The 22,302-nt window shown below is 56.5% G+C and overlaps 1 protein-coding gene and 2 non-coding genes across 8 annotated transcripts; 1 reads left to right on the top strand and 2 right to left on the bottom strand.

The window, feature by feature from the left end:
* Nucleotides 1-679: 679 nt before the first annotated feature.
* PNPLA6 (patatin like phospholipase domain containing 6) lies at nucleotides 680-22,292 on the bottom strand. Of its 6 annotated transcripts, XM_045547327.1 has the most exons (35): nucleotides 22,216-22,292; nucleotides 21,549-21,625; nucleotides 20,866-20,934; nucleotides 20,437-20,524; nucleotides 20,209-20,291; nucleotides 19,934-20,031; nucleotides 17,986-18,126; nucleotides 17,739-17,898; nucleotides 17,296-17,376; nucleotides 16,961-17,089; nucleotides 16,552-16,632; nucleotides 16,308-16,470; nucleotides 15,899-15,982; nucleotides 15,471-15,580; nucleotides 15,184-15,351; nucleotides 15,015-15,092; nucleotides 10,221-10,426; nucleotides 9,775-9,906; nucleotides 9,568-9,691; nucleotides 9,012-9,125; nucleotides 8,702-8,777; nucleotides 6,995-7,138; nucleotides 6,717-6,780; nucleotides 6,270-6,438; nucleotides 5,985-6,167; nucleotides 5,685-5,803; nucleotides 5,304-5,460; nucleotides 4,823-4,939; nucleotides 4,676-4,745; nucleotides 4,113-4,229; nucleotides 2,649-2,950; nucleotides 1,680-1,796; nucleotides 1,333-1,429; nucleotides 1,115-1,224; nucleotides 680-986 (listed from the first exon to the last, which is right to left on the bottom strand). In XM_045547327.1, exons 3-35 carry the CDS (start codon nucleotides 20,890-20,892, stop codon nucleotides 912-914), a joined length of 3,984 nt encoding a protein of 1,327 aa, XP_045403283.1. In that variant the 5' UTR covers nucleotides 20,893-20,934; nucleotides 21,549-21,625; nucleotides 22,216-22,292; the 3' UTR covers nucleotides 680-911. The 6 variants fall into 6 exon arrangements, with proteins under 6 accessions (XP_045403283.1, XP_045403255.1, XP_045403266.1 ...); XM_045547299.1 differs by having other exon boundaries at nucleotides 21,105-22,292; XM_045547310.1 differs by lacking the exon at nucleotides 21,549-21,625.
* LOC123631046 lies at nucleotides 7,901-8,041 on the bottom strand. Its single transcript, XR_006732930.1, has one exon. It is a non-coding gene; the product is annotated as a U4 spliceosomal RNA (small nuclear RNA).
* LOC123630949 lies at nucleotides 11,385-11,488 on the top strand. Its single transcript, XR_006732876.1, has one exon. It is a non-coding gene; the product is annotated as a small nucleolar RNA U13 (small nucleolar RNA).
* Nucleotides 22,293-22,302: the final 10 nt, after the last annotated feature.

The raw sequence follows: 22,302 nt of genomic DNA, 5'->3' as shown, positions 1-22,302 counted from the left end.
GACAGGAGCCTCCAAAGGTCTGGGCCCAGCTGGTCCCACAAAGGTAATACTTGGTGAGATACATACAGTCATGATTCCCCACTTCACAGGCGAATGAAGTGACTGAAGCTCAGAGAAGTTAAGAAACTTGCTCGCGGCCACCTGCAAGAGGCCAGGCTGGGATTTCACCCCAGGCAGGCTGGCTGCATGGTCTAAGCTCTGAGCCGACAGCCAGAACAGCAAGTGGGGACAGTAGGGCCCGCCTGATTCTGCTGAGCACACGGTAGGGGCAATGTCTGGGGGAAAGTTCTCGAGCCTCATGAGTGAGTGTGTGTGTGAGTGTATGCGTGTCTTGGGTGGGGGTCCTGTCCCTTAGGAACCAGAATCAGTGGTGCACGCAGTAGGAACGTACAGCCAACATGGGGCGTCTGCGCACAGTAGGACTACCCCAGGGGCAGAGGCTGTGGGAAGATGAAGCTGCCACAACAGGCTCCAGCACCCCCTGTGTGGGCCCGTGGGCAGTGGCACATGGCATTCAGAGGCCTTGTGGCCTGGAGCCAGCACTGAGTGGGACTACACATGAACTCCAGCATAGCACTCCTGTGGGCGGGATGCACACAGGCCGTTTCAGACCCCAGCCGGAGCCACTCCGAGCAAAGGAGGTAGGGCCCTCCACCCAAAGATGACACGAGGCCACTTCTGAGAGGTGATAGTTTATTGGGGGGGGTGACTGTCAGGAGTCATCAGAGTGGCGCTGCCCTCCTCCCCTGGGGCAGGCCAGTCCAGTGTGTGGTCCCTGGGCTCAGAGGGCCAAGGAGGACCCAGGGGGCGGCAGGCGTAGCAGCAGGAGGAGGCAGAGTGAGCTGCCCCCACGGGGCCCACCCTCAGCCCAGTGCAGGGGTGGGGTACCGGGGACCCCCCTGGTGAGGCCCTCAGGTGTCTGAGGCCGGGCTGGGAGGCTCTGGGGGCAGACAGCGCCGGTGCCGGAGAACCGACTTCTCCTCTTCCTGTGGAGACAGGCCGCACACGCGTGTCACCCAGCACGGGACTTGTCACTGTACACGTGTCAGCCAGCACCCACCCCCCAAGGTCTCAGACACAGCCTTGAGAGGGGCCCGGGGCTGCCCACTCTCACCATCTCGGAGGCGGTGCTGGGGCTCGCACCCTCGGGGGAGCCCCCTTCGTCCCTGGAGCAGTCGGGTCCCGCGTCCTCCTCGTACTCCGTCAGGCAATCCGATTCCTCCCCTGGAATCGGGGGCGGGGCACGGTTGGGGGAATCCGGGCTGGTCTGACACATCCAGCCACGCCCCACCCTCCTGGGGGTGTCCCTGGGGGTCCCCTCAGCCCCCTCACCATCAGCGCAGCCGTCGGAGACATAGCTTGTGGGGGGCTCGATCCGGGACACGATCTCCGCCAAGTCGGTGAAGCCAGAGCTTGGGAAGGCAAGGACCTGTGGGGCAGTACTGGTGAGGCTCCGGGGGCCCACAGAGTGCTGGGGTGTCTGGGGGGGCCTGGTGGCATCTTGGGGGCTCAGAGAGGACGCTGGGTGGGGGAACTCTGGAGTCAGTGTACATCTGAGGAGCTCGGTGAAACCCAGGAATGTGTGGGGGCAACTGAGGTTTGTGGGAGACCCCGAGGGGGCCATAATTCCAGATCTCTGGGGTCAGAGGGTCCCCAATGCGGAAGTATCACAGGCTTACATCTGCACGGCGGCTCTCGTTAAGGTCCGCAGACCGCCGGTCTGTGAGCATTTTCTCAATGACATCACCCCGACTCCAGCCTCCGAACACCGCCTTCCCATATTGGTAGCCCACATCCTGCAGGAAGCGAAGGGCTAGGGGTCATGCCTGCAACCCCCTCTGCTTAGCCCCACACTGTCTGCCCCTCCTCTCATCCCTCAAAAGCCTGACACTCTGGGGGAGCTGGTGTTTGAGATTAAATCTATTCTAGAGTCAGCCACATATGGATAGCACACTTGCCGATGCTTCCCCTAGCCGTGCCCTTGCCAGACATTACTAATCAATCTCCACATTCTTTTCCACTCAGCCCCACGCAGGGTGATGGGTACCAAACAATACAAGGTGGTGGTGTGCCAGATTGTTTAGAGTTTTGCTAATATGCAGTACATCTGTGGATACTGACCTATCCTGTGTCCATAGCAAACATCACTAATTCATTATGACACACTCTCTTAGTAGCCCCCGAAAGATCATCAGACATTTTTTACTCAGACTCAGCTTCTGGGCAGCAGCTACTGATTAATTTCAGTTGGCATGGGCTATGACACATTCTTCAGGGTCAGTGGCACAAGACACACACGCACGCGCACACACACACACCCCACTACATTCCTATCCTGGACCTGTGGCAGACATTACTAATTGATCACTGCTCTCATTCCCACCAATGCAGAAATGGCATTAGAAATCATTACACAGTGCTTCAGGCAGTGCGGTTGGCACATAACCAGAAACTTAGCTCAAGGGTAGCACATGCACAGCCACATCCCATGTGACACCCGCTTCAGACATCACTAATTGATCACAGCTCTGTTTCCCACCAATTCCAGGTGGAGCCCTAGAATCTTTCCCCTCACACTGCTCTGGGCTTTAAGTCATAAAGCTTTGCGGGCCCACCAGGCGGGCACCATGCCGCTCCCACCCGCTCACATAGATCTGGTCGAACTTCCCGAAGTCCATGGTCTTGAAGCAGTCGATGGGCGGGCGCAGGTACTCGCAGTAGGAGCTGGACTTGACAACTTCCAGCTGCCGCACGCAGGACACGTAGGCCAGACGGGACTGGATCTCGGCCATGTCTGGAACTTTCACCTTGTCCGCCCAGGGGTTTAGCCGCTTCCACAGCAGCCACCACCCGGACAGGCTGTCCCCATAGGTGCTGAGGTCTGTCTCGTCCTGGCTCCCCACGTCGATGGCAAGGACCGTCTTGGCACCCATGCTGCGGGCGATGTCGGCTGTGGAGCCAGGGTGGTCAGCGGGCTGCTCCCCCAACAGGGCCGGGGGTAGGGATATTCAACCCAGTCCCACAAACACCATCATGCAAATGAGCACACCAAAAAAAAAAAAAAAACCACACATGCAAACGACGGCCTGTCATGCAAATAAAGTCAAGGAGGGTGGGGGGATGGCCCAGTGATGAGGGCAGTGTCTCCAGGAGGGTCCCCTACAAGACAGTGCCCTGTACCCAGGCCCAGCCCAAGGAGACACCCAAGTCTCTATCAGCCTTGGCACTTATATCCCTCAAGAGCTCATTGATGTCTCCAAGTCCACATGCCCATGTGCAGGTGCCTGTGAGTGCCTGCCTGAGTCCCTTTTGTCCGAGACCCCATGGGAGGCCGTGTGTCTGCAAGCACGTATATCTCTGGGTTTGCCTGTGTCTTTGTAGACATGCCTGGGCCTGTCTGTGTTCATTACAGACCACGTGTACCTAGGTCAATGCCCGTACATACACATTCCCTTGTGTCTCCAAGACAGTTTGTGGACCCTGGCCCATAGGACCGTGAGCACATGTACAGCTAGTGTATTTGGCCACATGAGTATGAACACCTCTGGGGTGTGAAGTTTTAAGTTGTGTACCTGTCTGCCTCTCATCTGTGCACATAAAGGCAGAGGTGTGACTTAACTTGGTCACGCATGCAAGCGTCCCATCCTATTTGCATGTGCACACACCTGCGTGTTTGAGATGTGTTGGATGGGTGTGGACAAACTAGCGTGTGACAAATGCCCTGTGTCATCAACACACGTGTTCGTCTGTGTGCAAGTGTCTGAGTGTGTCTACCTACCTCTTAAGCAGCTGCGAGAATGGGTGTGTGTGAGTACCTGGTGTGTGTGCATAAAGTGTCCTGTTCAATCTATGTGTTCCTTAGTGTGTGTCCCTTGCACCTGTGCGCCTGTCCCTCTTGTGTGTGCAGCCACTGTGTCTAACAGCACGCGAGCATGTGGATATACTTTTCAGCTGCACACACTGTGCGTGAGCATGTATGCATGTGCACGTATACCCCCGCACGGGTGGCTTGAGCACGTGTTCTGCGAGCCCACCTGCGTGTGCCTGCCTGCTCACGTGTTTGCATGCGCGAGTCTGCGCAGGGGCGTGTGACACTGTGGGCAGCCACTTGCCTGGCAGGTTGTTGATGTAGCCGCCGTCCATGAGGAGGTGCCCGTCCTTTGGGTCGCATAGTGGGGGCAGGTAGCCCGAGAGCGTCATGCTGGCACGCACATACCTCCACAGGGAACCTGCCCGGTGGGACACACAGACACAGACACGCACAGACACACTCAGACACGCTCGCAGGCCCGGCCAGCCCGGTGGGCTCGCTGACCTGGCACGTTGTTAACGTAGCACCCGTCCACCAGTAGGTGCCCGTCCTTGGGGTCGCAGAGCGGGGGCAGATAGGGGCAGTAGGAGGCGCTGGCCCGGACATAACGCCACACACAGCCTGTGGGGACGGCGTGAGGGGGTGAGGCCCCTGACAAGATTCCCGGCTCCCCACCCCTGAGCACAAACATACCTGGGGCCTCTGGGGCATTAGTGGGTGATGGTTAGTGGTCGGCGATCGGGCCAAGGTGGACGGTCACTTGTGTTAACAATGTCCCAGAAGCTCAGCTGCCCTCCCTGAAGCTTCCCCCCATTCCCCACATGGCCTCAGCGGTTGGGTACAGAGCTGGGTGGGGACACCCACCATCTTTGTGGACGCGCATGGCTGAGGCCGTGATGTCTGTGGTCACGTTGAAATATGGCAGCCATAGGTCCTAAGGGGACAAGGACCAAGGTGGGGGAGGAGCGTGGACTCCTGTGGGCAGGGGTGGGGGCAGGGAGGTGGGCGCACCTCAATCTGCTTATCCTGGAAGACACGGTGGATGCTGCGGTTAAAGGCCGAGCCAGTAAACATGGAGGTGACAGGGTACGTGAGATCCAACACGGGCTCCAGCACCGAAGTCATTCTCTAGGGACAAGGGGGCCAGCTGGGGTCAAGGAGTCATGTGAGGTCACAGAGGGATCACTGAACAGGGGTGGGCAAGGAGCATTTAGGGATGGTGATGTGGTCACCCAGGGCCACTGCTAAGAGGGTCACTAAGGGCCCTAGTTGCTCTAGCTGGGGGCTGGGGGTTAGGGTTGCTAGCCAGGAGGTCCCACAAGCACCATCCAAGATCCCCAGGGTGTATCTTAAATGTCTAGGCAGACAGGGTTCACAGATTAAACCAGGAAGGATCACCATGAGCCCAGAGGCCCCCTGGAATCAGGTGATATTGGAGTCATGGGTTTCAGGGTGCTCCTGGGGTGCCGTGATCCCTCCCGGCAACACACACCTTGGCCCACTCCCGGGCCCGCTGCTTGGTGCGGCTGGCGCTGCGCTCCTCTGCGTACAAGGCCCCGATGAACGAGCCGATGGACGTGCCGCCCACCAGGTCCACGGGGACCCCTGCCTCCTCTAATGCCTTCAGCACCCCAATATGCGAGCAGCCCCTGCGAGGAAAAGAGGACCCAGTGTTCCTCTAGGAATCTGCTCAACCCCACCGGCACGAGCTCCCCTTCTCCCATCGCCCACGCAGCCAAGAGAGATGCCAGCCCCAGCCCATAGCGTCTTTCCCAGAGAGTAAGCTCCACCCCTTGGACACCTAGGCCCCGCCCTTGCCCTCCAGCAAGCGCCCCCCCCACGCACCCCCGCTGGAGTTGGCCCCGCCCCTCACCTGGCCCCGCCCCCGCCCAGCACCAGGGCGATAGTGTTCCCGGTGAGCACCCTCGCCAAGCGGGAGAAGTCGCTGTGCCGGTCGGCGCGCCTGGAGAAGACCTTCTCATAGAGCTCGTGCTGGGATGGAGGGGAAGAAGGTCACAATCCAAGAGGATGAGGGGATGGGGCGGGGCCTAGTGGAACTCCCCAGCTTTTTCAGGCCCTGCCCCACTCCCCACCAGACCACGCCCCTGGCAGCCACAGCCCCAGAATTGGGGGCCGGTCCTCCCCGGGGCCCCTCTCCAAGCCCGCCCCTCACCAGCTTGGCCGGGCTGCGGCGCGAGAAGAGGCGGCGTGGGCAGCGCAGATGCAGGTGGCCCGAGCACCAGCTGCGCATGTTGAGCCACTCCACGGTGCGTGTGGGGCCCGGGCCCTCCTCACGGTGCAGCAGGACCAGTTGCTTGAGGGCGCGCACAGCCGTGTTTTCCAGCATCTGCTCCAGCTGCGAAAGATGCAGAGGGGACGGAGGTCACCGGTCTCCCCACCGCTACCTGGCCAAGGGACAGGATCCTGGGGATGGTGTCACTGCGCAGGGCCTCCAGACCTGGCCGAGAGTGGGCTCCTGGTCACCCAGGCCCACGATGAGGATGCAGTCAGCCTGGCGCAGGCAGCGCACGGTCCAGGGCGTCAGGGATGCGTCGGTCTGGTACAGCACGATGCGGTGCGCATCCTCCTGCTGGGCCAGCCACCCTGACAGCCGGAACTCTTGGATGCTGGGGTGGGACGGGGGAAGTGTCATTCTTGGGTGACGTGAAGCCGTGTGTTCCCAGAGACCACACAGCTCCATTACTGGGAGGAGGTTAGACACCTAGGCCCCCACAATGGAAGTCTGTGCCCTAGGCGGGCAGATTCACCCCCCCCCCTTGATCTAAGGGTGGGACAAATGTTCCTTGGCTTGAAACCTAGAACTCGAACCCAGATCTGAAAGAATTGGGGGCTCTCCAAGCCCACCCCTTACACCCCCTGCTCCCCTCAGGACATCAACACACACCTATCCAGTGCAGAGGCCCCCAGGCGTGCCCGGATGATGTCACTGTTGAGGAGGAGCGTGGGACCTAGAGGCAGGTGAGGAACGGAGGTTGGGAATGCGGATGATAGGGCTGGGGGCCCCTCCCAGAAGATAATACCCATCACCCTACTCCTGTGGCCTGTGGCCCTGGTCTACCCTCTCCACTGACCCACCCAGCCATATCCACTCACTAACCAATGCCCTGGCCAGCCCCAGGGACCAATGGCCAGCCCTCACCCACGCCCCTTTTCCCTACTGACCGATGGCTTGCAGAGCGTGCTGCAGCTCCAGGGTGAAGGCCACCATGGGCACCTCAGCACACACGGGCAGGACTGCCACCGTTGCCAGGTTGCTGGCAGGATTGGTGAGTTCCGAGTGTGGTGGGACACCCAGCCCCGAGCCTGCTGAGACCCCAATGGATGAGATTTGCTGTGCAACCCTGTGTCTAGAGAGGTGAACACCCCCCCCTACACACACACACAAAATCCCTGACCCTCTTCCCCCAGACTGCAGCCCCTGGCTGCCCCAAGACGTCATGCTGCCATACTGAAGGCAACAACCTAGTCCTGTACATACAGCCCCACTCAACCTCCATTTTGCCCCAGTCTCCTCAGTGGGATCCATCACACAATTCTACAGCCACTCACATCCACTGTGCTTACACAGACCAACCAACTGGTACACCTGCCCCATTCTGACCTTGGTGCCTCTTTCCAAGAAAGAGATCTGGACATAAAACTAGGTAGACATAAAGATATGCTTGACTCACTTAGTGCTTCCTACCTTCCCTGCTAATAGGCTAGACGAAGCTGTCAACCCCCATCTGTTGCCTGGGCTTCCTGCTGCTCCTAGTTGATCCAATCCCCCTCCCCTAAGCTCAAATGCCTTTCTGTGGCCCCCAACCTCTATGTGGCTTGCCCCTTCCCCATTTCTCCCCCTCAATCACTTTCCCCCTCCCAGTGCTTCAAAACCACCCAACCCCGTGTGCAATGCCTTTGTAATTCTCTTCCAAGTCTGGCTCCATCTCATTTGTCAAGTTTCAGCTCATTGTCTTCAGAAAAGCCTCTCCCTTTGCTAGTCACGCTCTATCAATGACCCTCTTTTATTTTCTTCACAGTACTTAGAAGCTTCTGACATTGTGCTTTTTATTTTTTAATTTTTTTTTGTCTCCATAGAGATTGTCAAAAACTACCAATGCTGACTATATGTCAAATTGTCATGGCAGAGTATGGGGGAAAGTATTCCGTTAGCAATAATCACGCCTCGGATAAACCTCATTGGCTACGACACTGACAGGGCGCGAAGCTTGACATTGTGTTGTTTCCCTGTATTTTTAAACTGATGTCTTGCCTGGCCTCCCCGCCCCGCCCCCACCCCACCCGAGGAATCCAGGTGTCAAAACCAACAGGGCAGGGGAAAAGAGGAGGACCAAGGTTGCTGGGCTGGCCCAGAATCGGGTGGCCACAGTGTAGAACCCCAGGCCCACATTTCAGCACACCCTGGAGCCCGACTGCGCTCCCCCATCTGTCCTAATTCACAGGTGTAGTGGAGGGAACTACACCTCCCAGCCTGTCAGTAACTTCAGAAGCCCATTCCCAACGTGCCCAGAGTCCTAAATGCACTCCATGGATTCCATTTGCCGTCACATTCTGATCTGGGACTCCCTTTCCCAAAACGTTCAGGACGAGGACTTCCCCAGCAAGCGCTGACACCGGGGCCAAAACCGCCACTTAAGGCACTGCCCCCCAGCACGACTCAGTCCATTAACAAGCACGCCGGAATCTAGGAATCCGTTTCCCAGCATGCACTGGACCACAGTTCCCACTGCCGGCTTCAAACCCGCCCAGCATGATTTATACGCCGAACTCCATTTCCCAGCATGCCTTCGGATATGGGGCTTCCCCTCCCAGCATGCTCTCGGCGATGGACTACAGCCCCCAGCATGCCCCGGGCCGCCCGGCTCTCACCTGGGAAGGGTCCTTGCAGCTGCTGCAAATTGCCTAAAATTTTCTGGCTCAGCAGGTGGATGAGGCGGGTCACGACCTGGGGGTGTTGGAGGCCGGAAATCCAGTGAGACCGACGGAGTGACTGTGCGGGTTCCACCTTTCCCTCCTCTACCGGGAGTCCTGGGTCCCCGTTACCTGGGCTCCAGCTCCAAGAGCCCCACCCTGACTCCAGCGGCTCCGCCCCACCAGAAGTCCCTCCCCTTATGTTAGACCCCACCCCCTCTGTGGTCCCATCCCCACTCCCCTCCGCCCCGCCCACATCAGGCCGCACCTGCGGGTACCGACGTTTGATGTGGCCCAAGGTGCCCTCAGGGAGCTTAGCCAGCTCCGTGTCGCGCACCGCGTGCACCGTTGTGGCTCGCGGCTGCCGGGTCAGCGCCTCCACCTGTAGGACCCGTGTGCATGACCGGGGCTGCCTGGGCCAGGAGTGCCCGGAGAGAGTAGCGGGAGCCCGACCGTGGGTACAGGGGGCGGGGGGCAGTGCTGCCCCATCTAGGGAGTCCTCCATGATGGAGGTGGAGGGAACCAAGCCTCGCTCGCTACCGATTAGGACTCCGGAGACAGAGAGAGGACAGGGATCCACGACAGGCGGGGGTCCCCTTTTCTGATGAAAAAAGGTCCAGGGGCGGAGTGGAATCAGACTCATCACCCCAAGAGGTTGCCCTCCCCCGACTTCGGTGACCACCCCACGGAAAGGACTGGAGGAAGTGGACTGGCTGAGGTCAGAGTTCGGGAGCTATGTCTGGTCACTCCGTCGGATTACGCGGGATGTATATGTTGGGGGGGGGCTGGACTAAGAAGTCAGAGGTCAGTGGGTGGGCGCTCACCACTCCGATGAGGTCCCCCCGGCCATATTCGCCCACCAGCTCCTTCTTGCCGCTGCCGCGCTGAATAACACTGCGCAGCCGCCCATTGAGCACGATGTAGGTGCAGTCCGAGCGGTCGCCCTGCCTGGGGTATGGGTGGAGGGTCAGGCAAGGTCAGGGCCTTGTCCTGAGCGGGCCTGAGCTGCGAGGTGGGAGTAGGGGCTGCACCTGTAGAGCGCACGTCCCGCCTCCACCGCCGTCCAGTCGATGGCAAAGTCCATTTGGCGCACGAAGGGCGACATCCTGGCAGCCACTGTGTGCGCTGCGCTCAACACCACACTAGGTTGTGCACGCATGATCCTGCGGGCGAAGAAAGGGGGTGCATGAGCCGGGGGCACCCTGGAACACCCCAGAAGGAGTGGAGAAAGTGGGTGATGACTTGGATGTAAAACAGGAAGGGCTCAAAATTGCCCTTTAAGGGTGCTGGGAGGCCAGAGCTGGGGGATTCCGTTCTGCCCCTCTAGGAGTGGGGTCAAAAGATCTGGTCCTTGTGATACCAGGGCAATTGGGAAAAAAAAAAAAAGATATGGTCCTGGCCTCCTCCCATGGCTGAGTGGAGTTGCGTTGGGGTCATCTGAGGGCCACCTCCATCCCAGCCCCAGGCCCAGTCGTACTCATAGAAATCAGATTTGGAGATCCGCAGGAAGGTGCAGTCGCGCTGGGCACGCAGCGTGAAGATGAGGGGTTCGCCCGTGAGCACCGCCAGCTGCCCCACCAACTCCCCAGGCTGCGCCACGAACAGGCACACGTCCTCTGCCTTGTCGATCATGCGCTGGTACACGTGCAGGCAGCCCCAGAGCACGAAGTGCAGGCTCACGTCCTGTAAGGACAGAGGCGGTGGTGACAGAGCCAGCGACAGCACCCCCACCACCCCAACTCAGGCCAATGTGCCCCAGGGGAAAGTTTAAAGAAGGAACAGTTAAGAAAAACAAAGTTGAAGGAGGGAATAAAGACTTGGGATATAAGCAGATTATGTATATACATATTACATATATATGTATATACATACACACACACACACACATATATATATATCTCCATCCATAGACTCAACCAACCTTGGATCAAAGGATTGAAAATATACAGGAAAAAAACTGCTTCTGTACAGAACACGTACAGACCTTTTTTGGCATTATTCCCTAAACAATACAGTATAATGACTGTTTATATAGCATTTACATGGTATTAGGTATTATAAGTAGTCTAGAAATGATTTAAAGTATATGGGAGGATGTACATATGTAAATACTATGCATTTGTATGTAAATACTATGCCATTTTATATCAGGGACTTGAGCATCCACGGATTTGGGTATTTTCGGGAGGTCCTGGAACCAATGTCCTGTGGATATGAAGGGAGGACTGTTTAAGTGTATTCAGCACCCAGGGCAGGCATGACTAATGGATCACCAAACCCTGAGCCAAGATTCAAGCTCGGGAATTCTTTTCAACACAGCCAGCAACAGGCTGCAAAAACTGGGTACCTAGGGTCCTGGCTGAGCTAAAATCCTCTGCTTGTACTGGGCAACTGGACAGCCATATATAAAAGACAGAAGTTGAATTCTAACCTTTATACCGTATCAAAATGGATCAAAGACATAAATGTAAGAGCTAAAACTATAAGCCCCTTAGAAGAAAATATAACGGTAAATCTTCATGACCTTGAATTTGGCAATGGATTCTTAGATGTGTCACCAAAAGCACAAGCAACAAAATTAAAAAACATAAATTGGACTTCATCAAGATTAAGAACTTTTGTACTTTGATAATATATAAAGAGCCTTTTGCAGTTCATAAGCGTGATGATTAGATTTTTACAGGGACGTGTGAAATGTGCCTCCCTCAAACGTGGTTATGATGTTGGCACATCACCTGTCTGATATTAAAAAAAAAGAATATATAAAGAATTCCTACAACTTGGCCAGGTGCAGTGGCTCACACCTGTAATCCTAGCACTTTGGGAGGCTTGAGGTCAGGAGTTCGAGACCAGCCTGAGCAAGAGCAAGACCTGTCTCCACAAAAAATAGAAAAATTAGCCGGGCATGTTAATGAGTGCCCACAGTCCCAGCTACTCAGGAGGCTGAAGCAGGAGGATTGCCTGAGCCCAAGAGTTCTGGCTGTAGTGAGCTATGCTCTCTCCTGACAATGGCCACTGCACTCCAGCCTGGACAACACAGTGAGACCCCATCTCTAAAGAAAGAATAAATAAATTTAAAAAATTAAAAATGGGCAAAAGATCTGAATAGAAACTTCATGAAAGACGATATACAAATGGCCAATAAGCACACGAAAAGATGCTCAAAATCATGACATCATTAGGCAGATGCAAATCAAAACCACAATGAGATGCCCACTCACACCCTCTAAGATGGCTAGAATCAGTGTTAGAGAATGGAGAAATGAATCCTCATACACTGCTGTTGGGAAAACTGGCAAAAAAAAGTCCTTAAAAAGTTAGAGTTGTTCTATACCCAGCAAATCGACTTCTAGGTCTATACCCAAGAGAAATAAAAACATATATCCGCAGAGAAACTTGTACATAAATGTTCACAGCAGCATAATTCACAAGAGCCAAAAGGTGGAAACAACTTGAATATCCATCAAGAGATGAATAAATAAAATGTGTTCTATGCATATGGTGGAATATTATTTAGCCATAAAGGAACGTTGACATCATACTCAGTGAAAGAAGCCAGACACAGAAGGCCACATATTGTATGGTTCTATTTATATGAAATGCTCAGAATTAGCCAATCCCTGCAGACACAAAGTGGATTAGTGGTTGCCAGGGGTGGGGGGAGGAAGGTGGGGAGTGACTGCTAATGGGGATGAGGTCTCTTTTCAAGATGATAGAAATATTCTAAAATCAATTGTGGTGATGGTTGCACAACTCTGTGAACGTCCTAAAAACCACTGAAGTGTACACTTTAAATGGGTGAATTATATGATATTGAATTATATCTCAATAAAACTATTACGCTCCCCCCCCAAAAAAATTATTCCACTCAAGGCCCACTGACTTCCTTTTGTTTCTTAGAGATAAAGAATGTTTATCATGTTTCCTATCACCACAGGACATTTGCACAAGCTGTTCCCCCCTCTCCCTATAATGGCCTTTCCTCCTGTCTGCACCCAGTTCATTGCCTCCCCAATACTTCTTCCTTAGCTGAGGTCATGTCCTTAGAGATGCCACCCTGTCTAAGAGAGACACTGTAGTGCTAAGAGCAACCCCTTCATAGCACAAAGCACTTATGATTTTACAAGGATTTGTGAAGTCCTTTGAGTCGTGCCTGTCAGAACCCTGTAGGCTTCCGAAAGGCAGGGACCACTAAGGGTTCTTCTTGCCTTTTGTCTGGCAGGCAGCATGGGGTCTGGGACAGGGCACATGCTCAGGGCAGACTTCTCTAGTTAGCATGACCAGCCAGCCACCTCCCCATGCCACCACTTTATAACTAAGGAACTGAAACTGCCCAGAGACAGAGAGACTCCAGAGATTCCTTCCCTGTCACTATACCAACCGTCTGGCATCTGCCAAAGCTCTCCACCCACCAAAACACTACAGGGACGGGACCCCTAGGTGGGGCACAGCTCCAGGAGACAGACATACCTGCACCCATGCTGGAACCTACCGAGACAGACTTTCCAGACTGTGTTTGGGACATGCATGGGGCATGGGAATCACTATTATTAGGCTGCCACTTGTCATCAGATTGGGAAGCACGTTTCTTTTTCTTTAGAGAGAGGTTCTCACTATGTTGTCCAGGCTGGTCGCAAACTCCTGGGCTCAAGTGATCCTCCCACCTCAGCCTCCTGAGTAGCTGGGACTACAAGCATGAGGCACTGCACTCAGCCCAGGAGGCATGCTTCTTTACTGCAGGACTTCTCAGAGCCTTGAATATACCAATAATATTTCCTGGGAGCTCCCAAGGAGGCTAAAACAGTATCTCCCAAACCCGCTTGACCACAGATCCCTTGTTTGTAATACAGCTGTTCTGTGAAACATACTTGGGGAAATGTTTGTGTAAAGCATAGTTTCTTAATCTTAGCACTACTGATAATTTGGACTAGATAATTCTGTCATGCTGCCCTGTATATTTGAGCATCCTAGGCCTCTACTGACTAAATGCCAGTGGCACCCTCCAAAGTTGTGACAATCAAAAATGTCTCACCATTGCCAAATGTCCCCGGGGGAGGGTTGTAAAATCACCCCCAATTGAGAACCATTGGTATAAAGTTTCACAGAGAGGTACAGCAGGGCAGCTGTCCCTAACAAAGTCCTGTCGACCCCAAGAAGGTTCGAGGGGCTGCAGGCCAGCCTGGTCCACTGGCAGGCCAGGGGTGGGTTGAGCCTGGCTGAAGCTCTCTGATAAGCAGGGCCCAGGGGCCCCCCCACAGGAGCCACAGTATGACCACACTTCCTTGGCCTGTCCCCCGAGTTCTAAGAACAGCTGGCAAAAGCCTCCCTCAGCTTCCTCTCCAGAAAGGAGCCCACCTCTGCTATGAGCAGCTTGAGGGGACAGCAGAATGGCAGGATCAAGTGACAACAACAGGTGAGATGACACCTCCTACCCATCCCCAGCCCTGGCTTCTCTCCCCTGAGCCTGGGGCAGTGCTGGCTCCAATCGTCACCCACGTCCCCACCACCATGAGCTGCTGCTAAACTTCCTCCCCTGGGGCCTATCACCCTTGCAACCTTACACATCTCCAAAATGAGTCCTTCCTCTTATCACACCCATTCCACAGATGAGGAAGCTGAGAACCTTCTAGATTATTCACCCAAGGTCACATGGGGAGTCGGGGCAGAGTTTGGGTTTCAACACCACCCCGATCCCCACCTCCATGCTTCCTGACCTTGAGCTGGTGGCTGGGTTGCTAACCCTCAGTGGGCCTCAGTTTCTCCATATGGACGATGGAGGAGTTGGTGGGGATACACTTTTCTACACCTCATTGGGACTGCCAGGAGGCACCAAAACCCTGCCTCCGGGGCTGCTTCATGGCCTCTGGGTCCAGACACCGATTTGTACCCATTTATAGAGGCTCTATCCCGAGGGGCACCAGGATTAGAAGGAGATACAATGTCAGGGTACACTGTAGGGTCGGAAGAGCAGAAAACAGAGGTTATAGGCAGAGCCAGGGCAGGCAGGAGAGATCTAGGAGGTGGGGCCCTGGAGTCTTGGGGTAAAAGGTTTGGGGGTTGGAGGAGAGGGTTGATAGGGCCAGAGGACATGGGTGGAGACAGGAGGGAGGGGGTCGTAGGATCCAAGGGATCGAGGCTGGAAATCATAGGGCCAAAGATCTACGCATATGGAGGAAGGTGTCAGTCCTACAGTCAAAGGTCAGGGATCAGAGGTCAGAGGGAGAGAGTGTGATCTTGGGTTGTATAGTTAGAGGTCAGGGGTCAGCCTCACCTGGTCCCCCTGGCGGGCAATGATGGTGCCGCCTTTGGCGTGGTGCAGCAAGACTCGGCTGTTCAGGAGGGAGGGGTCCTGCGGAGGGTGGGCGATGGGGGGTTGAGATGGGCCCAGCCAGGCCTCCCCTCCGTCACCCTGTCCTCCATTCCCCCCACCAGCCACCCACCTCAATCCTCATCAGCTTGGCCAGCTCCCGCTTCGCCGCCTCGAAGATGCTGCTGGTCTGGCGGCCCTGGTAGGGCCCGAAGGGGCAGCCCCCGGTGGCCGACTCATCCTCGCAGTAGCTGTACTCGCAGGCGCCCGCAGGCTGCTCGCGGGGCTCCTGCGTGGGCGTCTGCACAAGGCAAGTCCGTGAGTTCCCGCTGCTCCCGCCGGGCCACCCTGCTCAGGGGACCCCCACCACTGGCCAAGCCAGATCCAGGCCAGCATCTTGGGAGGGGACCGGGGCCTTACCCGAGCTGGGGCTGCCTGGGGGCCCCCGGTGGCCTCTTCTTGCAGTGACACGGAGATGCGACCACGCTCATATGCCATGTCAAAGTCAGAGCGGGGGCCGCCCTGCAAGCCTGCAGGTGGGCATTCGGGTTAACAAAAGCAATAAAGATGAGAGTGACCGCAACTGCGGTCTGAGACCAGCGGCTACCTAAGTGTCAGAGGTTGCAGCTGTGGCAGACATGACTAATCGATGCCTGCACTCTCCCTCTCAATCCTTCTCAGAACACGTGCGAGAGCAGCATCTCAATGTATACCCACAAAAAAGGACCCAAGAAGTACTGGCAGTATTCCCGTCTTGCACATAAGAAAAATCAAGATGGGCAGGCAGCAGCTCCTGGATTCAAACTCAGATGCTTGAAGGCCCTCCCTTTAGACCCAGAGCTCCAAACCTGAGATGTCCACTGGCATGGAGATGCAGCGGCTCAGCAGAGGGGCCGAGGGGGCTTCTAGGGACGTGGGCTTCACAGGGTCCCCTGGGGGAGACACGTGTTCAGGCTCCTGTCCCTCAGAGCTGCCAGGTCTAGAGCTAGGATGACCGTGTGGGGAGCTAAGGAGTTCCTGGGGGGCCAGGGGACTAGCAAAAGCTATTGCAATGGGTCCTTGGGGCTAAGGCCAGGGATTCCTGGGGACAAGACAGGAGTCAGGCCTGGGTACCCTGCTGTGGGGTCCCTGAGGAGCTGGGCAGAGCCAGGCTGAGTCTCTGCAGAACTAAGAAAGGGATTAGGAGGCTGAAGCAGGGCTTCCTTGGACATTGGGCTGGGCTGGCATGGGGGGGCAGGCACGGGTCACTTCGAGTACCTGTTGGTCCAGGCAGTGGGGCCCCAGTGGGCTCAGGCGGCCGACCAGGGGTCTCCCTCGGCTCCTCTGTAGCTGAGGTGCCAACCAACCGCTTGGAGCCCCGCACAGGGCTGGTGCGTGTTGGGAGGCCGGGGCTAGGGAACAGGCGCAGGGGCTGGATCTCCTGGGGGCAGAGAGCAGCTTGTGGCATGTCCTCAGAGTTCCACCTTGTCCTCCCCAGCTCCTGTGGTCACCCCCAACTCACGTGGCTGAAGAGCTCATTGGTGAGACCCAGGTAGTTGTGAAGCGCCAGGAAGGTGACTCGCTGCAGCCTCACCATGATGATCTATGGGGTGCAAGGGGCGTGGCCATGGGATGAGGCATGGCCATAGGATGGGATGGAGCCACGAGAAGGGGCGGGGCCATCAGAAAAGGTGAAGCCACAAGATTGGGTGGGGCCATATGATGGGTGGGGAACAGGAAGGGGCGGGGCCAGAAGCCCCCAACTTGGGTTAATGTGCAAAGGCAGTGAATGGGGGGTGGGAGCTGGAGCTAAGGTCTGGTTGCTCAGGGCCGATAAGTACGGCTGCTGGGCCCAACCTACTGCTGCCTGCAATGGGTGGGGGCGAGGGCGGGGCCCTTGGGTTGTAGAGGGAGGCGGAAGGCCCACTGACCTGCACAACCCGCACCAAGCTCTCCGGGTACTTGGTGAAGACTGCAGAGAAGGCCTCTACCGGCAGCCGCAGCACTGTGGAATCACGGGCTGCACGGGCAGACACAGTCCGCTGGGGATGCTGGTGACCCTGGGGGAGGGGAGGGGTATCAGAAGAGACAAAGGCAGGACTGCAAGTCCCCTCACCGCTCCCCTAATCCATCCCGCTTGTTGGAGACCACTGGCAGGATCAGGGATGAATCAGAGATTGTGGCCCCAGGGTCTGTCCCCAATCCAGTCCACTGGGCGGGGTCCTCATGCCCCAGCCCCCCCGGGGCCCACGGGTTGGTCACTCACAGTGATGACATCCAGGATGCTCAGGAGGCTGTTGACACTGTCCCCGGGGACCACTTCCTTCACTACACACTCCTTCCCATCCTGAGACACAGGGGACCACTGACCAGGGCTAGCCTAGCCCTGGTGACCACCCTTCTACCCCCGGCCATGTCACTGGTACTCAGCCTCACCCACTCAAATGATCACTGATGCTCTCCCATCCCTGCACCACCAAACCTCCCAACCAGCAGCTACCTCCTGTCCTTCACTAACTATAACCGCTGAGCAACCGTGTAGACGACCCCAAACGCCCCTGGTCATCCATTCCCCTGACTCCTGACTACACAACCCCAAAGACCCCCAGCCCTACTGCCCAACAGCAGGGCTGTCCCCAGGGACAGCTGTCCTGATGACCATCCCCACTGCCCATCTCCCCATGGTGGCCCCTGGGGCTGTCCACTCACGGGCCCTGGCAGGCAGAGTTCCAGCAGCCCATCCTGCACCACATAGATGCTGGCGTCCGGCTGACCCGGCCGGAAAACATAGTCACCCTGGCTGAGTCGCTGGAAGACCATGTGGCGGCAGAGCTCCAGGAAAAGCGGCTTCTCAAAGTGGCCCAGAACTCTGGTGGATGGGCAGTGGGGGAACGATGCAAAAGGTCAGGGGAGACCCCAGCTCTGTGGACCCCCCACCCACAACCCCAACACTGACCGGACGTTCTTGAGCATGTAGAGGACCTCGGAGGGCAGGTGGGAGTTGGCCAGGTCGCCCTCTGTCAGGTCAGCCTCCAGTACCGCGGGTGGGGGCTCTTTTCGCTGCAGCGTGGGAGCCTCTTTCTGGATGCGCAAGATCCTGGTGGGAGGAGGGGGCAAAGAGGAGAGGGTTCAGGTAAACCTAAGATCCCCACATAGCCCTTCCCCTGGTTCACATACAGCAAACTCTAGCCTGCTGGCCAAATCAGGCCTGCCACCTATTTTTGTAAACAAAGTTTTATTGGCTCAAAGCTACGTTCATTCATTCCCACATCATCTGTGGCTGCTTTCATGCTATGTCAGCAGAATTAAAGAGTTACTACAGAGTCTGCATGTGACATGCAAAGCCTAAAACGTTTACTATTTGGCCCTGTATAGAAAAAATTTATGGCCTCGGACATAAAGTCCTGAGACTGCTCCTCCACTAGTCAGAGGACCCTGAGATGGACCCTTCAGTTAGGCAGTCCTCTGAAGTAGCTTCCAAAATAAGGGCAGACCCCAGAAATAGTACCACTGCTTGTCATGGGAGCCCCGAAACAGCCCTTCCAGGAGTCACTGACTAGATTCCCAAGAAAACCTCCCTAATGTGAGTATGACTTACAGGTAGCTTCTGTTATATTAGAAGACCCCAAATAGAGCCTCTTTGTTCTTTGTAAAGATTCCTGAGATAGCCCTTCCTCCCAGGTCTCAGAGAACCTTGAGACAGTCCCTCTAAGGCCACAGAGTTCCCCGAGATAGCCATCATTAAATGTAGAGAATCCAGATGTACCCATTCTGCTAATCATGGACCTGGGTAAGCCCTTCCTGCCAAGTCATGGCGACTGCTGAGACAGCCCCTCCACTGGCACAAGATTCCTGAGATAGTCCTTACAGTATGAGCAGACCCTGAGTTAAACCCAGTGATACAGAAGACTCCAGATATAATTCCTCTTCTGATCAGGAAGATCGTGGGCTAGCCCTTCCCCAGGTCACAGGGAGTTCTGAGACAGTCCAGTCTCTGACAGTCATGAACACAACAGGGTAGTTCCTCAGGGTTGTTCAGACACTAGAGACAGCCCCTGTGATGTAGATAAACGTGAGATACAGACCCTCAACTGATGTTGGAGAAGTTAGAGAGAGCCCTTCTACTCAAGTCATAGAAAGCCCTGCCACAGCATGACTGTTGATCATACAGTGCCTTGGAATGACCTTGAGAGAGACCTTCAAGTAGACCCCAGGATACAAGGAGATCTCAGAGCCAGCTCCCAACCTACAAAGATCCCTGGGAGAGTCCTTCTCACAGACCTGACAAGGGTAGCCCCTTGCTGTTGACAGGGACACTGGAGATATCCTTCCTACGTTTCCAGTGTAAGAAGGTTCTTGAGGTAGCCCTAGGGGAAACCCCTGAGACAGCCTCCTTAGTGTGGGAAGAACTCCAAGGTCAGTGACAAAGAGAAGAAGCTTTCTGATGTAGAGAGATAGCAGAGATAACCCCTGGAGAAGACAGGCTGGAGATAGCCCCTCTAGAAGGTCACAGAAATACCCGAGATAACACCAGTGAGGCACCCTGGAATAAACCCTCTCATGTTGGGAGACCTAGGAAATAACCTACACAGACTCCAGATATAGACCCCCTAAATATATGGTCAGACCACTGAGATTCTGGCTGAGAAACAAATAGCTCAGAAATACTCTGCAGAGGGAAACATCCCTGAGATAGCCCTAAGGGGACAGAGGCCTTAGAGATGGCCTATCTGGTGTGCAAGAGCTCTGAGATAGCCCCTCAGAGGAGAGCCCTGAGATGTCGCTCTGATGTGGGAAGACTCCTAAAAGAGTCCCTGGGGTGTGGGTTGATCTTGGTGTGGGTTGATCCCACAAAAGGCCCCTGAGATAGGCCCCAGCACCAGGTAACCCCAGCACAGCCTTACTTCTTGGCTATGTTGAGCATCTTAAGTTTCTTCTTCATGCGTGGCCGAGAAGTGGTGCAGACAGAGGCATCCACCAGGGAGGAAGTGGATTGTGACACCTGGGAGAATTAAGAAGAGGAAGGGTCAATTGGCAATTCAGACCCTGGGGAGAGAGGGGATCAGATTCAGGGGCCCTTCATCAAGGAGGGGGTGATGGTGTACACTAAGAAGTGTAAATAGGAAAGGGGCAGGGCCTCTATGTGCTCAGCGCAGACCCCAGGAGGTCCTGGACTCACCTTCCGCATAATCTTCCGGCCATAGAAAAGCACTTTGTCCCTCTTCCGGAACCGATACCGGGGGCCATCCGGGGCAGGAGTTTCTGGGGATAGGTGGGGAGAGGGGCACTCCGAGCTCTGCGCAGACTCCACACCGCAAGTCCCCACCTCTACAGCCTTGGAGACCTGGGCCATTTCGGGTCTCCCCCCACCCCACAGCCTCCCGAGAGGGGCCCTCCGGATCCTCACTCGGCACTCGCAGCCTCCGCACCACCAGGAGGATGAGCACGGCGGTGACCAGCACCGCCACTCCGGCCCCGATCATCACGCCCAGCACCTGGGGGACGAACGGCACTGGCTGTGCACCGCACACCCGTCCCGCCGAGCCCTCCCCGGGGGCCGGGACGTCCCGGGCCCCATCCCTCTCCGTCACCTTCGCCCCCGAGGAGTTCGTAGCCACCCCGGTACTCGGTGTCCCCATCTGCATGATGGGCCAGCGCGGCTCCCTCCCCAGGGGCTCTACTCTTCCCCCGTGGGTCGGTGGCCCGCAATGCACACCGGGAAACGTAGTTCCGCCCGAACAGACGCAGCCTTGTTCTCGCGAGACAGAGATGATGCGCGCTGAGCACGCCGGGAGTGGTAGTCGCCGCCACGGCACCGCATCACCCCTACTCTTACCATTCCTGTTTGCAGTGGGGCCTCCATCGGCTGCTTGAGGCTAGGCCGCAGATCTGGTAGCCTGGAGTCCTGGGGAATCAAAGAGCGGAAGGAACCCGTGCAAGTCGTCAATCTGGACCCGCCCCGCCCCTACCACAAGCCCCGCCCCCAGAGAACTATGGCCTGGGCAGCTTCTCCACCAGCCGGGGCAGCGGCTGGAGGGTCGCTGCGGGACGGCGGGATGGGGCAAATTGACCTACCAGCCCTGTCCAGGGGGTGAGATGTGTTCTCGGCTCTCCGCCTGGCTCCCTTCGCCTACGCAGAGGGTCGACCAGACGTAGTTCCGCCCGTCCAGCCCCACCCTGGGGCCAAAGGGTAGCCTACCTGACACCTACTGTGAGCAGCCGGCAGGCAGGTCCCCCGCAGGGCACGGCCCCCACTGGCTGGTAGCCCCTCCCCGGCCTCTGTCTTCGGAGGGCTTGATCAGTCCTGACCAACTGACTCCCTAGGCCGCACCTCTTACCCCCTGCGAAGACTGAATGCCCCACCCCAGGAAAACTGGGGCCTGTAGGCAAGGGGTCGGGGGTGGGGGGAACAGCCGGTATCCATCCAGCTCCCGACCCAAGCATGCCCACGGGAAGATCTGGGAGCCGGGGCGCGGAGTGCTTCCCGGGGTTCCCAAAGGAGGGGTCCTGGGGCGATACCGATGTCTTGCAGGAGTCCAGGGATGCTGGAAGTGGTGTGGGCTCGCACGGTGTTACTGGTTTATGCTGAAGATTTACTATCACATAACAGTAAAGTTATTATGGGGTCTCTGACGGTGCGGAGCATCCCTGGGACTCTGGGGAACTGTGCCGGCGCCTTTGCTGGGAGGCGTAACCAGGGACGCCGGAATTACTGGGGGGTACTGGAAAGTTACTGAGAGATTCCGAGGCATACAGGACTACTGCTGGGAAAACCAGGAGCTGGGTGGGCACATCCCTGGGGGCGTCCGAGTGTGAGAGCGGGCCTGGGGAGGGCGTCTGGCCTCCTTGGAAGACACAGAGGAATGCTGGAATATTACTGGCACTTTTCTAGGAAGCTGAAGATGTTTCTGACGCCGCTAGAGTACTGATGGAAATTCGGGGCGGGGAGGGGAATCACTGGGCTACCGAGGCGTTACTTGGAGAATTCCTGGGTGACTGGTCCCCTTCCACCCCAGAACGCACCTGGCTACCGGTGCAGAAACACCTGCCGGGGAGTGGGGGGATGTGAGCATCAGAAAGTCAGGAGTTACCGGGAATCGGTGGAGGACAGATCGTGGGAAAACCGAGGCTCGCTAATGATCCCCAAAGGCACGCCCCTGCAGGGCCGACGAAAACCCGGACTCACCCAGGGGCTGCAGCCGGGGTCCACTCTGCGCCAACACCGCTAGCGTTCCGCCCCGCTCCGCGGGCGCGGCCCCTTTAAATTATTCAC

The sequence above is a fragment of the Lemur catta genome, chromosome 1 (genome assembly GCF_020740605.2).
Source record: "Lemur catta isolate mLemCat1 chromosome 1, mLemCat1.pri, whole genome shotgun sequence".
Lineage (NCBI taxonomy): Eukaryota > Metazoa > Chordata > Mammalia > Primates > Lemuridae > Lemur > Lemur catta.
The sequence above is the reverse complement of the archived record's forward strand: the minus strand, read 5'-3'. Positions and strand labels throughout refer to the sequence as shown.

Bases quoted from the DNA above. Each gene is read 5' to 3' on its own strand.
- PNPLA6 (XM_045547281.1), bottom strand. From the start codon at position 20,674: ATGCAGATGGGGACACCGAGTACCGGGGTGGCTACGAACTCCTCGGGG. The intron at 9,126-9,567 runs GTGAGCGCCCAC...CGGGTCCTACAG, and splicing joins GGGGGGACCTCATCGGAGTG to GTGGAGGCGCTGACCCGGCA. The intron at 6,439-6,716 runs GTGTGTGTTGAT...GTCCCACCCCAG, and splicing joins GGGGCCTCTGCACTGGATAG to CATCCAAGAGTTCCGGCTGT.